The 13,367-nt window shown below is 44.6% G+C and overlaps 1 protein-coding gene across 3 annotated transcripts; it reads right to left on the reverse strand.

The window, feature by feature from the left end:
• Positions 1-135: 135 nt before the first annotated feature.
• On the reverse strand, positions 136-12,592 carry iars2 (isoleucyl-tRNA synthetase 2, mitochondrial). 3 transcript variants are annotated; one of them, XM_071520103.1, is made up of 24 exons: positions 12,198-12,592; positions 11,382-11,504; positions 10,926-11,079; positions 10,629-10,777; positions 10,333-10,382; positions 10,082-10,191; positions 9,840-9,927; positions 9,518-9,633; positions 9,156-9,325; positions 8,612-8,702; positions 8,181-8,332; positions 7,790-7,950; positions 7,457-7,559; positions 6,952-7,045; positions 5,915-5,995; positions 4,566-4,674; positions 4,122-4,224; positions 3,760-3,882; positions 3,379-3,510; positions 3,155-3,261; positions 2,860-3,005; positions 2,560-2,750; positions 1,564-1,708; positions 136-1,003 (listed from the first exon to the last, which is right to left on the reverse strand). In XM_071520103.1, exons 1-24 carry the CDS (start codon positions 12,462-12,464, stop codon positions 858-860), a joined length of 3,111 nt encoding a protein of 1,036 aa, XP_071376204.1. In that variant the 5' UTR covers positions 12,465-12,592; the 3' UTR covers positions 136-857. The 3 variants fall into 3 exon arrangements, with proteins under 3 accessions (XP_071376204.1, XP_071376205.1, XP_071376206.1); XM_071520104.1 differs by lacking the exon at positions 5,915-5,995; XM_071520105.1 differs by lacking the exon at positions 5,915-5,995 and having other exon boundaries at positions 6,952-7,038; positions 7,453-7,559.
• Positions 12,593-13,367: the final 775 nt, after the last annotated feature.

A 13,367-nucleotide genomic window follows, 5' to 3' on the forward strand; every position in this document is an offset into this window, starting at 1 on the left:
TTGGTCTGTGCATGTTGTGTGTTGTACTCTATTCATTTCAGTGTTATTTGGTTACTTGTCTCATTCTGCTGACATTCAAAGGATGTTTTGAGCTAAAGCTTCATTTATCTCTAATTCAGTCAGACATTAGTTCCATATATCCTTTATTTTATAGTGTACAAGGAATGGGATTTATTATACAAAAGTAAGCATTTACATGAAGTCACCCACACCATCCTAACACTTTTCAATCGGTTTATGCAGTATTTTCTCACTCCTCTACTGCTGTCACATAGTGACACTTATTGTAGTGACTTTTCCACACAATTACACATGAATATAAAACATAAGTGTAGAATACCATCCCCTCTGTGCTGAGGATCAAAGTCAATATCCTCATCCTCAGCTCACACATACGTACAGTACATATACAGTATCTTGCTCGTCTCAGATAGCTTGCTCATGGAAGTTTGTTTTCCAATTCACACTCGTTCTTTGAAAGTGTGGCAGTGCATAAAAACTGAAGCCTGAACCAAATAAATAAAACTGGTATGCTGTGTTGCCTGCTAACACGCCATTCCCTCACAGTGCCAGACGCTGCATGCCTGTCCGTCCTCCCTCAGCACTGCCAAGCAGCAGGTTCTCTTAGCTGGCTGCTAGTTGTTAAGCATTGGACAAAATTAGAGATAATGGGAGTAGTGTGACTTTGCCTCCAGATGCTGATTTGGGGTCAGTTTTACACCCCACTGATGGAAAGGGTTTGAATTAGGGGTGGACAAGCTGATCTCTATTCAGCACTCAAGTGCAACTTCACCCTGAAGCAGAGAAAACATAACAGCAGCTTTGTTGGTTGTCATGGCGACGTGGTCATTGGCCCATCAGTTAGCCACTGAAACGATGGACTGGCAGCGCGGGCACAGGCAGTCTGCTGACTGGCCGGTGTAGCGTCGGCAGCGTGGGCACCGGGCAGCGGAGGTGGGCACCACTGCTATACTGTAGGCACTGTCCTCTCTGATAACACCACCTGACAACAGAGACACATACTGGGGTTACACACAGGCACGGGGTGACAGACAGACAGACAAACAGACAGACAGACAGACAGACATACATCATGTTGTGTATTCAACTATCCAAGCATTCAAGGACTCGTCTTTACCTTTCAGCAATCACATTTGCATAGCTTTATCATCATTGTAAACATGATCATAAACAACTACATTTTAAATAAATAGGCTATTGATTTATTGTATCTATTGTGTGATCTGCTTTTTTGTGTGCAGGGTGGTACACAGACATGGTATTCTAATGACATTTTCCTTACCCATATGGTGCATTGACATATTGGCAATGCACCATATGGGCATAGTGGCAGATACCCACATATTTAGGCCTACATAAATCTTTGACAGTATTCATCATATTTAGTATCAAACTGGTGCAAGTTACAATGAAGAAAAGGTCTTCTGGTGGTTGTGATGCCTTATGATGGACTGGAGCCACTAAACACTACTTTTCTCCCCTTCCGGCTTGACTGGCATTAGCATCATGATGTCATTAGCTTTGTGTTAACGTCATCCTCACCCTCCAGGTTGATGAGGAAGCTGCCGTTGCTGAGCAGGGCGTCGGGCGGCAGGTCGCGGGGCAGGGTGCTGGTCAGGGTGGTCCGCGCCGCCATCATCAGCTCAGTCAGCTGGGAGGAGGTGGAGGTGGGCTCCTCCTGCAGAGACTGGGGAGGGGAAGTATCCAAACTGTCAACTTTTCAGGAACTAAAAATAACACAGCCTGATCTCCTGACATTTTGTGAAACAAGCATGGAAAATCAGCCTTGTGTTTCCATTGTCCGCCGTGCATTTTTGAGTTTATCCAATAGGTTATGATATGATTTCATGACACCAGAATTTTCATAGAATTTTCTCATCCCATAGAAGACCATGTAGTCCTTCAGCTGAAGTGAAAACATGAAAATCACCAGAATTGTAGTGAAAAGGTTTTCACAGGATAACAGCATTATGTCATTTGGTGGATGCTTTGTAGCAACTGATAATGTAATAACTGCTGCATGATGTAATAATGTGTTAAAGTGTAGTTAAAAATGTCTATTTAAATGGAAAATGTAATAAAACCTGTTAATGTGATAAATCACATTATTACATTAACCGGCATTTATTACTTCATAAAGAGTGTAACATATTTTTAACTGATGAATAATAATATTGACTAATAATGTAAAAAAAAAACATTACACTACACATACTCTTCTTCTGAGGTATTACATTATGAGTCAACATTATTACCTCATCAGATAAAAAAATGTTACATTCCTTATGAAGTAATAAATGTAATTTAATGTAATAATGTGATGTTATTACATTTGCTTTTGCAGAACCATGACTGGATATACTGTATCCATCCATCCTCATATATGTTTCAAAGATGAGTTAACACACAACTGTAATCACAAACACTAAATTTACCCTCAGCCAGCCTCTTAGATATTTAAGTAATTTTTTGTCTTTTGTATAAGCCATTGCATTTACTTACAACCTACAAGCAGCTTCCTTACACCATGACTCTTACCTCCATGAGTTCAAACAGCAGGCCAGGCTCGATGGCGACGGTGAGGTCGTACTGGGCTGCGTTTTTGCCCGGGATGGAGGACAGGAAGGAGTCTCTGATGGCACACGCCCCTTCCACCGCCTCCTCCAACCCCGGCCGCCGCCACACCGAACTGCTTTTGATCCAGCCGCTCTTGAACAAAGTCTCCCCTTCTGCCCAAACAAACAGTTAAACAACATTCTTGTTAACTCCTTTAGTGTGATACACTCCTAAAAATTACTTTGAAGTGACACACACACACACACACACACAGGCACGTACTGTCATGTCCAGGTGCGTGTAGGTAGACCTCTTCAGCTAGATGTGGCAGGATGGGAGCTATGGATCTGGCCAGTCCGTCCAGAATTTCCTCCAAAACCGTCTGACACGACCTTCGGCCCAGTGAGTCCTCCGGATCACAGTACAACCTGGGGGAGGAGAGGGAAGAAAGAAAGACAGAGAAAAGGGAGACATAGAGTGAGAGAGAAAGAAAGTGTGACAGATGGAGGACCGAGGTTAGACGGTACTGAGGTCAAAGAGGTAATTGCAGTGTTTTGTGCGACAAACAATCCTTTACCTGTCTTTGATGATGCTGAAGTAAAAGCTAGACAGGTCTCTGGCGATGAAGGCTTGCAGGGCACGGATGGCCCTGCTGCTGTCAAACTCGCTGTAGGCGTCTGTCACCTAAAAACACACACACACACATTACGTTTTCGATGTCTTTTAAAGTTGCCAACATCTCAGTCCGAGATGAGTCACACTCTATTTCTTGTGGGCACCGACACACGCCAACACACACACCTTGATGCTGTACTCGCGGAGCAGGTGCAGCATGTACTGGTCGATGTAGTGCATCTCTTTGGGGTCCACAGCCTGAGTGCGTGGGTCAAAACCATGCAGGTTGCCCAGCAGGAACTTCAGAGTGTTCCTCAACTGGGACAGAGAGAGGGAGAGAGAGAGAGAGAGAGACAGAGAGAGAGAGAACAAGAAAGAGAGACAATGAAGAAGAAGGAAGCAGTGAGTCATCCCTATCTGATGGCTGTAAATGTGATTAAATGACTCAGTTTGAAAGTGGTACTGGTGTGTAGAGAGAACTTTTTGAGACTGGTGAGTGAGACTAGTTACATCTCACTCTAAAATGTCCTTTGTTCCTTCAGTGCTGTGAGAATGCTGTGCTGGTACCTTACTGATGCTGTCTCTGGCCGAGCTGAGCACAGTGGGGCCGATCTGAACCTCGGAGAAGACGTTGGACTCCGCCACCCACCAGCGCAACACGTCTGCCCCGTAGGCCGGCGTACTGGGGTCCTGAGAGAGAGACAGAGAGGAGGGAGGACAGAAAGAAGAAGAGAGTAATAAGGCTTGGTATTTAAATGAGCATGAGCTGAGGGTTTCAAGAGATAATGTAATGAGTCCTGGAAAAAAAAACATGAAAAAGTATAGGTTGAAGTAAACCGTTTTTTCCTGTTCTTTCACTTAAAGAACAAAACCAAAAGAGGCTTTACCAAAACCCAACAATTTGTTTCACATCTCTCCCATTATCTTACCTTCCCTCCGTTGATGACAGTGTCAGGATCCACAACGTTGCCCAGAGACTTGGACATCTTCTCTCCCTTCTCACTGACGGCAAAGCCATGGACCACCAGAGCCCTGCACACACACATCAAAGTCTCATATGTATCAAATGAGGACAAGCTGTCATATTACGATTATTTGGATTGTGGCATTTTTTTATTTAACTGTTATTTAACCTGGTTAGACCCACTGCGATTCAGAAATCTCTTTTTCCAAGGGAGACCTGGCCAATAGAGCATTGTGTTTTTTCTACATTAGCTTTGTTTGAAACAATTTCAGTAACTCCTCTCTGGATTTTTGGGTAATCTCTCCGATTGAACCCACTGATGACCAATCACATACTATATGGGATTTCCTTCTTCATATTTCACAAACACTCATGCAGCATTAAAAGCCACAGACGGACGGACACTGACTTGTACGGAGCCTTGTTCCTGGCGGCCACGCTGGTGAGCAGCGAGGACTGAAACCAGCCTCCGATCTGGTCCTTCCCCTCCACATACACATCTGCCCTGGAGTCAGACTCTGGAGGGGGGGGGGGGGGTGTAGAGAAAAGAGAGCAGAAAATCAGTCACTTTGACACTGATGCCAGACGAAATGAGGTCAACAAAACGGTTAGAGGTCAGGGGAAACTTGACTTTGTCCACAGAGGATGGAAAAGTCTAGAAAAGACAAAGAGAGGCCGGCTGATGTTAGTTGGGAAATTGCAACAATGCGTAATATATGCACTGACCGAAAAGTGTTTTTTACAGACTTGAAGCCGACCACAGCTCAGTTCAGAAGACTTTATCACCATGCCTTGTCAAAAATAGCCCATGACGTTCCAGCTGGGCCAGTCCTTTGGGCATAGAAAAGGGTCGGGTTTCCCAAAAACAAAATCTGAGCGTTGAGATTGTCTTTTTCAAATGTAGGTCAGGAAGTGGAACTTAAGATGCCTTTGGGAAACCCAGCCCATAAACATTCCAAAAACAGAGAAAGAGACCGGGCAGCAAAGGGCTGTTTCATTAATGTGAGCTCTTCAAGATGGTTAGAGGTTTTGTGTACAGATGGACAGGTGTGCTGCAGAGATCACAGGCACCACAGGCACACAGAACAGGTTTCCAGCCTCGCCCCTCGCCACCCCGACTCAAACAGATAGGACTAAACAGAGAGGAAGGAGTGCAGTGCGTGCCAGTCCTGGAGAAAGAAACAAACTGCCATGGCGCTCTCCCAAGCAAGGTGTGCGGTCTAAATCCTGCATGCAAAGGAGAGAGAGAAAGAGAGGAGCATGAAGAGGGGGGGTTGGAGGGGTTGCTGCCTTCAAGTGCTGCTCGTAATCTCCTACTTCAGAGTTCGGTAGTTGTAAATACTTCACGTCGCGCATTCAAACGCTTTTGGTTGGAAATAATCAACAAAATGGACTTTGTAACGAAAGTTTTGTGGCTGATGTTTTATTTTAGAAATGAAGTGGCACAGAACTAGTTTGTGCTGCAACTGCAACATGAAGAAGAGGAAATGTTCATCGGGAATCTTGGCAACTCGGGTCTCAGAAAATTTCTACTCATATTTGCCATGGCTCTTTCATGTGTGCTTAACTCGTAATTACAATATTTCCAACAGCACTCGAATGCAACAGTACAAGAAGACTGAGACACAGAGGGAGAAAATAAAGTCAAAGTCTGAGACACAAAGACAGAGAGGGAGAAAGGGGAAAAAGACAGACAGAGGAAGACAAATCAGGAGACACAGGTTGCTGTGTCGTCCAGTAGATGGATAGGTGAGTAACCTGCGACCAGGGGTTTGCGGAGCGGAGCGGGGAGCCAGCTGAGACGCGACTCCAGCTCCTCAGACTCTCCCTCCTGCTCCTCTGGAAATGACAACACAACCAAACACTGCTGCCTTTTACACCAGCACACATTTTCCAAACAATACATGGGACATAATGTACATGACAAATATGTCCATCTTAGCAAGTCACTTAGTCTCATATTCTTATAGTCTTATTTTAGTGACATTAATTCACCCCACTGACAGATTTTTTTCCACCTGTTACAAGGAAAACAAGATTTTAAGACTCAGTATTAGACTAAATGATTGTTAAGATGGACAGTTTTAGCAGTGCATCAAGAAAATTACATTTGATTCAAGAAAATTCTTGAAACATGTTGCTTTGAATTGGTAAGAAGTGCAATTATCTCACACTGGCAGTTTTTTTCCCACTTGCTTTAAGAAAAATGTGACTTTAAGACTAAATACTACATTAAATGACTTGTTAAGATGGATAAGTTTAGCCGTGTATATGCAATAAAAATAGCTTCTTTGAGCTTACTGACCACAGTCTTGCTAATGCTGAAACAAGAACAACAGCCATTTTGTTAATGAAAACACTTAGCAGAATGACTCAGATATGCTGAGGTAGCACTGCTTGCTAATCCAGGCTTCTGCTGCTTACAAAAAACTTTGCAAGGTAAAGTGTATTGTCAAGTGAGATTGCTTAATGCAAGTATAAGTAGCTTTCCCTAAAACAACACTAATGAAAGAAGACCTGATTAAAGACCTCTTGAAAGCTGGCTGTCATTGGCTAAATGAACTGGAGAGCTAATAGCTGTTGCTTTGACAACAACCTTGAAGAACGTCAATCCTGAGGAGGCTGAGCAGTAGCATTACCCCGGCAATGTAAGGCTTTTAAAAAGTCTAATATCAAAGCAGTCACTTTCCTGTAGACCCCAATAGATTGAATCCTTACTATAAGCGAAGTAGGAGCTGTGATATCAAATGAAAGCAAAGGATTGGATTTCTCATGAAGCCTTTCCACCATTTTACCTTCTAGCACAGCAGCCCAAGACGCTCCGCTGTCAAACCAGATGTCCAGCACGTCTTCTCCACGAACATAGTCTGTCACTGGGCCCGCTTTACTCTAACAGAGACATACACAGGGAAATGGGAGCCACACTGTGAAAATCAGTATTCAGTGTTTCCCCCAGAATTTTATGCTTGGCAGGGTGAAAAAGCCTCTGAAACAGCATTGATAATAATTATAATAATACATATTTGTGATCAAAAAGCAAAATTAGACAATTCAGGATAAGGGCTTCCCATAAGCAATCAGTGTAGTATTGATCAATTCTACAATAAATACAATATGTAATCAAACAAACTGCATCGTATCCATCATATCAGTGGTGGACAACACTGACTAGACCAGATCCCATTTTTAATGAAAGGCCTGATATGTCACTCTAAACCTAGTTCAAACACACACACACACCTTGACCCAATCTCTTCCTCACACTCACACACACACACACACACACACACACACACCTACCTTCTTGAGCACCTCTGGTGGCAGTAGAGTCTCCATGGGCAGCTCCCACCAACAGTCACTGCCCTTCTCTTTGAATAGGTTTGCTATATGGGACACTGTGTGTCTGCGGAGGGCAGAGAGGGGAAGACATTAGAAGTGTACAGTGTACAGTACAGAGAGAGAGAAAGAGAGAGAGAGAGAGAGAGAGAGACTGTGTATGACTAGTACCACATTATAATATCTTTAAAACATACTGTATCTCTAAACTGCAAGAGTGCATGCATTTGTGTGTGTGTACAAGTGCTGCATGTGTGCAAGCGTGTTTGTCTGTGTGTGTGTTGTGTATGTGCTCACTTGTTGATGAGTGCGTCTCCAGTGTCTTTATGGTAGAAGACTGGGATGGGGACGCCCCAGCTTCTCTGTCTGGAGATGCACCAGTAGGTCCTTCTGTCCAGCATGACCAGCAGGCTGCCCCTCGCCGACTCCGGCAGCACACGCACCTTCTGCAGCACCTCCTGCACACACACACACATACATACACACATGCATACACACATACACAAATGGGAGGAGCAAAGTTAGAGAGGTGAATGAGAGAGTGAAGGAACGCATAATTGACTCAATCAGTCACCCAATATATTCTAACTGATTAAAGAGTTTGATTTCCAACAGTTTCCAACAGTCCAAGTTTGATTTTTCTCCCAACAATTAGGGTGTCAACAATAATTTGTCTGTCCAGCTTTACCTTGGCCTTGTCTTTGAGTGAGGCAGTGTTGATGAACCACTGTTTACTGGGCCTGATGACCACAGGCTGTTTGGTCCTCCAGTCGTATGGGTAGCTGTGGACGCACTGCTCCTCCTTCACCAGCGCCCCGCACGCCTTCAGCATGGAAATCACTAACACACACACATACATACAGGCAGGCAATTCCACACGCAAACACATATATAAAACGTTCAAATAGAAAAAGAAAAATAGTACATACAGACACACAGCAAACAAAAGATGGAAGTATTTCAGGTATGTTAAAACACCATCAGTATAAACACACCTGCAAGCTCAATGCACACACATATGCATGGACTGTGTTCATTCTCAGGCTAAGGGAGTATTCACATGTGACATTTTCTTCTTCACACACACCCTTCCTTTTCTCACACTCTGTTTGCCTGTACCTTTGTCAGCGCCTTCTCCCATCACAGACAGATTCTGCAGCTCAGGACCAGCCAGCTCAGTGAACTTGCCCTCTCCATCCACCATACACTCCTGGGGTAGAAGCAAAACACACACACACACACACACATATATGGTTACATATACACACAAAATATGTTCAACCTTGTTGTCCATTAGCCAGGTTTAAAGTCCTATTCCACCTCAAGTTATTCATTGCTGCAATAAGAACAAATTCCCTGCAGAACAACCTGGATGTTTTGTTACAGTAACACAGTGATTAACATAACTTCAGTGTCCTATACAAACCTTGAATCTTGTATTGTGCCACTGCTTTTGACATTCTCATTATGGAGAATTAATTTTATGACCCTGGGACCTGGCAGATGTATTGAAAGTATATTGTGAACTATGAAAAATGCATGGTGACTGGTACACCCAACTGTTTTTTCTTCATTCCTGAAAAGCTAACTTTTTCAGGATAAGATGTTTCTCCAGGACACCAACAAAGAATTATTAGCTTTGAACATATTTCATAGAACGCACCACAGACAGTTTAAACTGTGAGGCCACACTGTAATCCTCCATGCCATGGGCTGGCGCTGTGTGGACCAATCCTGTTCCTTTCGTCATAGTCACATGGTTGGCCGGCAACAGGGGCACTTCCTTGTCGAGAACTGTGGGGTGTTTGCACATCCCGCCCTCAAGCTGTGAGCCTTGGGAGAGAAAGACAGGAGAGTTTAATATGGATTTAACATGGCTATAAATAGAGAGAACCTGTGTCATACTGCATTATAGTGTATGAGCAAATATTGTGAGTGAAAGACTGGAGTATGTATGTGTGTGTGTGTGTATGTGTGTGTGTGTGTGTGTGTGTGTGTGTGTGTGTGTGTGTGTGTGTGTATCACCTGTGAAAGTGCCGACACTCTCCAGCTCTGTGCCCAGCAGTGCTGCCAGGCTGGCTGTGCGCTCTGTGGCCATTAAGAGGAGCTGAGAGTTGTCCGCCCTCTTCACCACCGAATACCTGGAGACAAAACCAAGACACTAGCAGAAATCCACCAAAAGCAACTCTGCACTCTACATATCGCAGACCAGGTTTCGCCAAAGATTGTCAGCCTCACTGCGTTTTATATTGGGCGGGGGATATGCTGGATTGCTTTATGGCACAAACCAGGTACCTGCAGGTATCTGCGTGCAGAATAAATGCCATTTTGTGGCACTGGTACTTACTGGGCGTTGGGCATGTAGCAGACAGCCTGGTTGGCAGGAATGGTCCAAGGCTGGGTGGTCCACACCAACACTGAGACACTGCCCAAGTCTGCCGAGATATACAAAGCAAGCAAGACACACACAGTTAAAAATGTACTACCAAATTTAGGTTCTGGATTATGCGTGCGTGTGTGTGTGTGTGTGTGTGTGTGTGTGTGTGTGTGTGTGTGTGTGTGGGGGGGGGGGGGGGGGGGGGGGGGTACCTGCTTCTGAGGCCAGCTTAGGTGGCAGTGTGACTAGGGGGAATGTAGCGTAGATGGCCTTGCTGACGTGCTGAGGGTTGTACTCCAACTCTGCCTCTGCTAGGGCCGTTCTAGACAGGCAGAAAGACAGGATTAAAGCACACAAGACTATAGAATAGAATAGAATAGAATAGAATAGAATAGAATAGAATAGAATAGAATAGAATAGAATAGAATATCTGATATGACACTATAACATAGTAACGCAGTACCTGGATGAAGGAGACCAGAAGACTGGCTTGTAGTCCTGGTAGATGAGGCCCTGCAGAACAACACAGTGGGGTAAACCTGTTAGACCGCCTAGTGAAACAAATAGCATCTGACCCTACAGCCAACAAGACAAACAAGTTACTTTCCATGCCATCCCATCCTTCCTGATTCCCTGTGGTGTTGTTTCTGTTTAGGTTAAGAATTACTGGGCCTTTTCAGTCTGGATGAACCAGGAGGGAAAACGGTGGCTGGGTCAACACCGGTAGGAACAACAGAGGGACAGTGCATGATCGCCCACCTTGCTGTGCATCTCCTGGAAGACCTTGAGCTGCGCAGCCTCGTAAGCCCCGTCGAAGGTGTAGTAGCACTGGTCCCAGTCAGCCATCACCCCCCAGCGCTGGAAAGCAGCCCTCTGACGGGCTATGGCCCCTTCTGCAAACTCGCGGGCTGGATGGGATGAAAACGACACATTACAGAAGCTGCAGACTATGGGAACATGTTGCGCTCCAAACCTAAAATTCTTACACACATGCCTGAATATGAGCATTTGTAAGCAATAGGCCTTATATTCCTCCAGTGTTCTGTCCCTCCTTACCTTTCTGTCTGATCTGTAGAGGACTGAGGCCGCTGGTCCCCAGGTCTCCCAGAGCCTTCAGCTCGATGGGCAGGCCGTGGCAGTCCCAGCCCGGGACGTAGTGGACCTGCCTCCCCCTCAGCATCTCAAAACGGTTACGGATGTCTTTCAGGATCTGGATCAACCAAAACAGACACAAGTAAATCATAGGGACTAGTTTTTAAAAAAAATGAATGGTGGTGGTGAGTTCAAAGACAGTTTTGAAGTTTTGCTGATGTTTAAGCTGTCACTGCCACCAGATACCTTAGACCTATTTATAGGTACCACATAGCCACTTTGTTCAACACTGACAACAGCCAGTAAATGAGACTACAGGTGTCCGCAATCAACTAATAAATATAGTCAATGTTCAGTATTTACAGCAATATGCCATACTGGTAGGAAACAACATGATGGGAATACCATGGAATAGCTCACCTTATTGAGTGCATGTCCAACATGAGGATCTCCGTTGGCATATGGGGGTCCGTCATGAAGGCAGAACTCCTTCTTGGCCTTCCTCTCCCTCTGCCAGGAGTACAGCTCTGCAAATCCACACTCCTACATACACACAATCAATTGGATGAGAATAACTGTAATTTGATAAGACACTAACAAGAAATCATGAACATGGAGCTGGCTGTCTAACACAATGCAATGCATACCTATCAAGTTGGGATTTGTGTTGTGCAAATGTAGGTGTGCACACATAATGTACAGACACACACATACTCCTAGAGGGTGTAACAGTCACTTGGCTATTGGCAGTAGTATTACAGTAGACCCTATACGTGCCTTTCTTTCTTTTATGGAGAAAACAACAAACTCCATCAAAAATCTGGCATTTTAATTTGGTCTTGCTTGTCGCCAAACGACACATACCACTTAGAACATCACTTAGGACATTTTAAGAATCGCTGGGAGCCACTGGAAAATCTGCACACGTGATTCTCCATGCAGCACTTCAAAAGCAAAATAGAAAGAGGGCGGCTCTGCGCTGTATTTAGATGGAAGGGGCTTGTGGGTGTAACAGACGAAGCAATTCTAAAAGTTTCTATTTTACTTAAATAACTGCTTGCGTGGTGCATCCAATGCATGCCGAATTGAAGAGTGGACCCTAATAATTCATACAAGGTATAAAGTCATGTTGTACAATGTGTGTCCGGTTGCCGATAAGTAAGGCAATATTAAACTGTCACATTTTTTTATGGAGTTTAGTGTGACGTTCTATCGGGGATACATCGTCCGTCTTACCCGCTGGATCTCGAGTTCCCGGTCCAGCAACTTCTGTCCGATCAGCTTCATGGGGAATTCAGTCCGAGGAAGGAGCACACTGTCTCGGTACAGGCCCTGGGCGGGTACGGCTTCAGCAGGCTGAGCGCTGCCTTCACCTGAACTTACACCGTGACAGCGGCTGGAGCTGAAGGAGAGAGCGCGGTGGAGGAGGCCGCCTCCCCGGTGTGACCTCCGTCCCCATCTCGCTACCGTCTGGCTAACTGCCGAAACCCGGCACAGCAGCATGGAGGGGCAAGGCAGCCTGCTGGTCTATTGAAATTACAAAAACAGTACCCTCTGCAGCGGTTTGTTTCTGCGTCGCGGTTGTCTAAAGTTGCCGTGTTGTTTAATTCCGTCCTCCTTGCAGTGCTCTGTTTCTCCCGGAAGAAAAGCAAGAGGGGACAGCTACGGGGAGACAAATGGGACAAAAGTGGTAAAGATTCGCGTTATTGCTAGTTTTGGCATTAAAGTGGCTCCAGAGGTCGCTGTAAACCGAACCAGGATATAAATGCTACCCAGGGATCCTTCAAAGTGTATGGGTCCCCTAGCAGAATGAGGAAGATTTAATATCACCACACTTTTGTTAAATTGAGTTAAGACAGTAACAGGGTCTTATAGGAATGATGAATGTTCACTCTCCTCATCACAATCTCCCCACAAACACTACTATCAACAGATGCCCAGCTATGTACCAAATCATATCCAACAGCATAAAGCTTCTCAGATGGGGGTCCTTCAAATAAAGTCTACTCAATTGGGGCTTTGTGGCCTATTGTGTATTTATTTGGGGGACTTGACATGAAAATGTTCAGGAACTCGTGACCTCTAAACCTTGCACAAAAAAAGACATTAGGGTCATTGTTAGGCAGGCTAAATCATAGTGTACTTGTTTGCTGTCTATACCGGTGAGGAAGTTTCATACACATCAATTTGGTATATATGAGAAAGTAGTGGAGAATGCATCAACCTTTTAACAAACAATAAATGCCAGTGTTATAAAAGGAAACATTGTGCTAAGCCTTTTCAAAGCTCTCTCTGGTTGTGCACAGTACTCCCCATTAATTTCAAACCCAAATTATTGACATCAGTAAGCAAACCTTTTGTTCTGTATCTGCAATATTGCTAAGTGGATACCTCTGGAGAAAAATA

Source organism: Centroberyx affinis, unplaced genomic scaffold (assembly GCF_046629955.1).
Source record: "Centroberyx affinis isolate AG114_WGS23_722 - 3 ecotype Tasmania unplaced genomic scaffold, CSIRO-AGI_Caff_v1 ptg000767l_1, whole genome shotgun sequence".
NCBI classification, from domain to species: Eukaryota; Metazoa; Chordata; class Actinopteri; order Beryciformes; family Berycidae; genus Centroberyx; species Centroberyx affinis.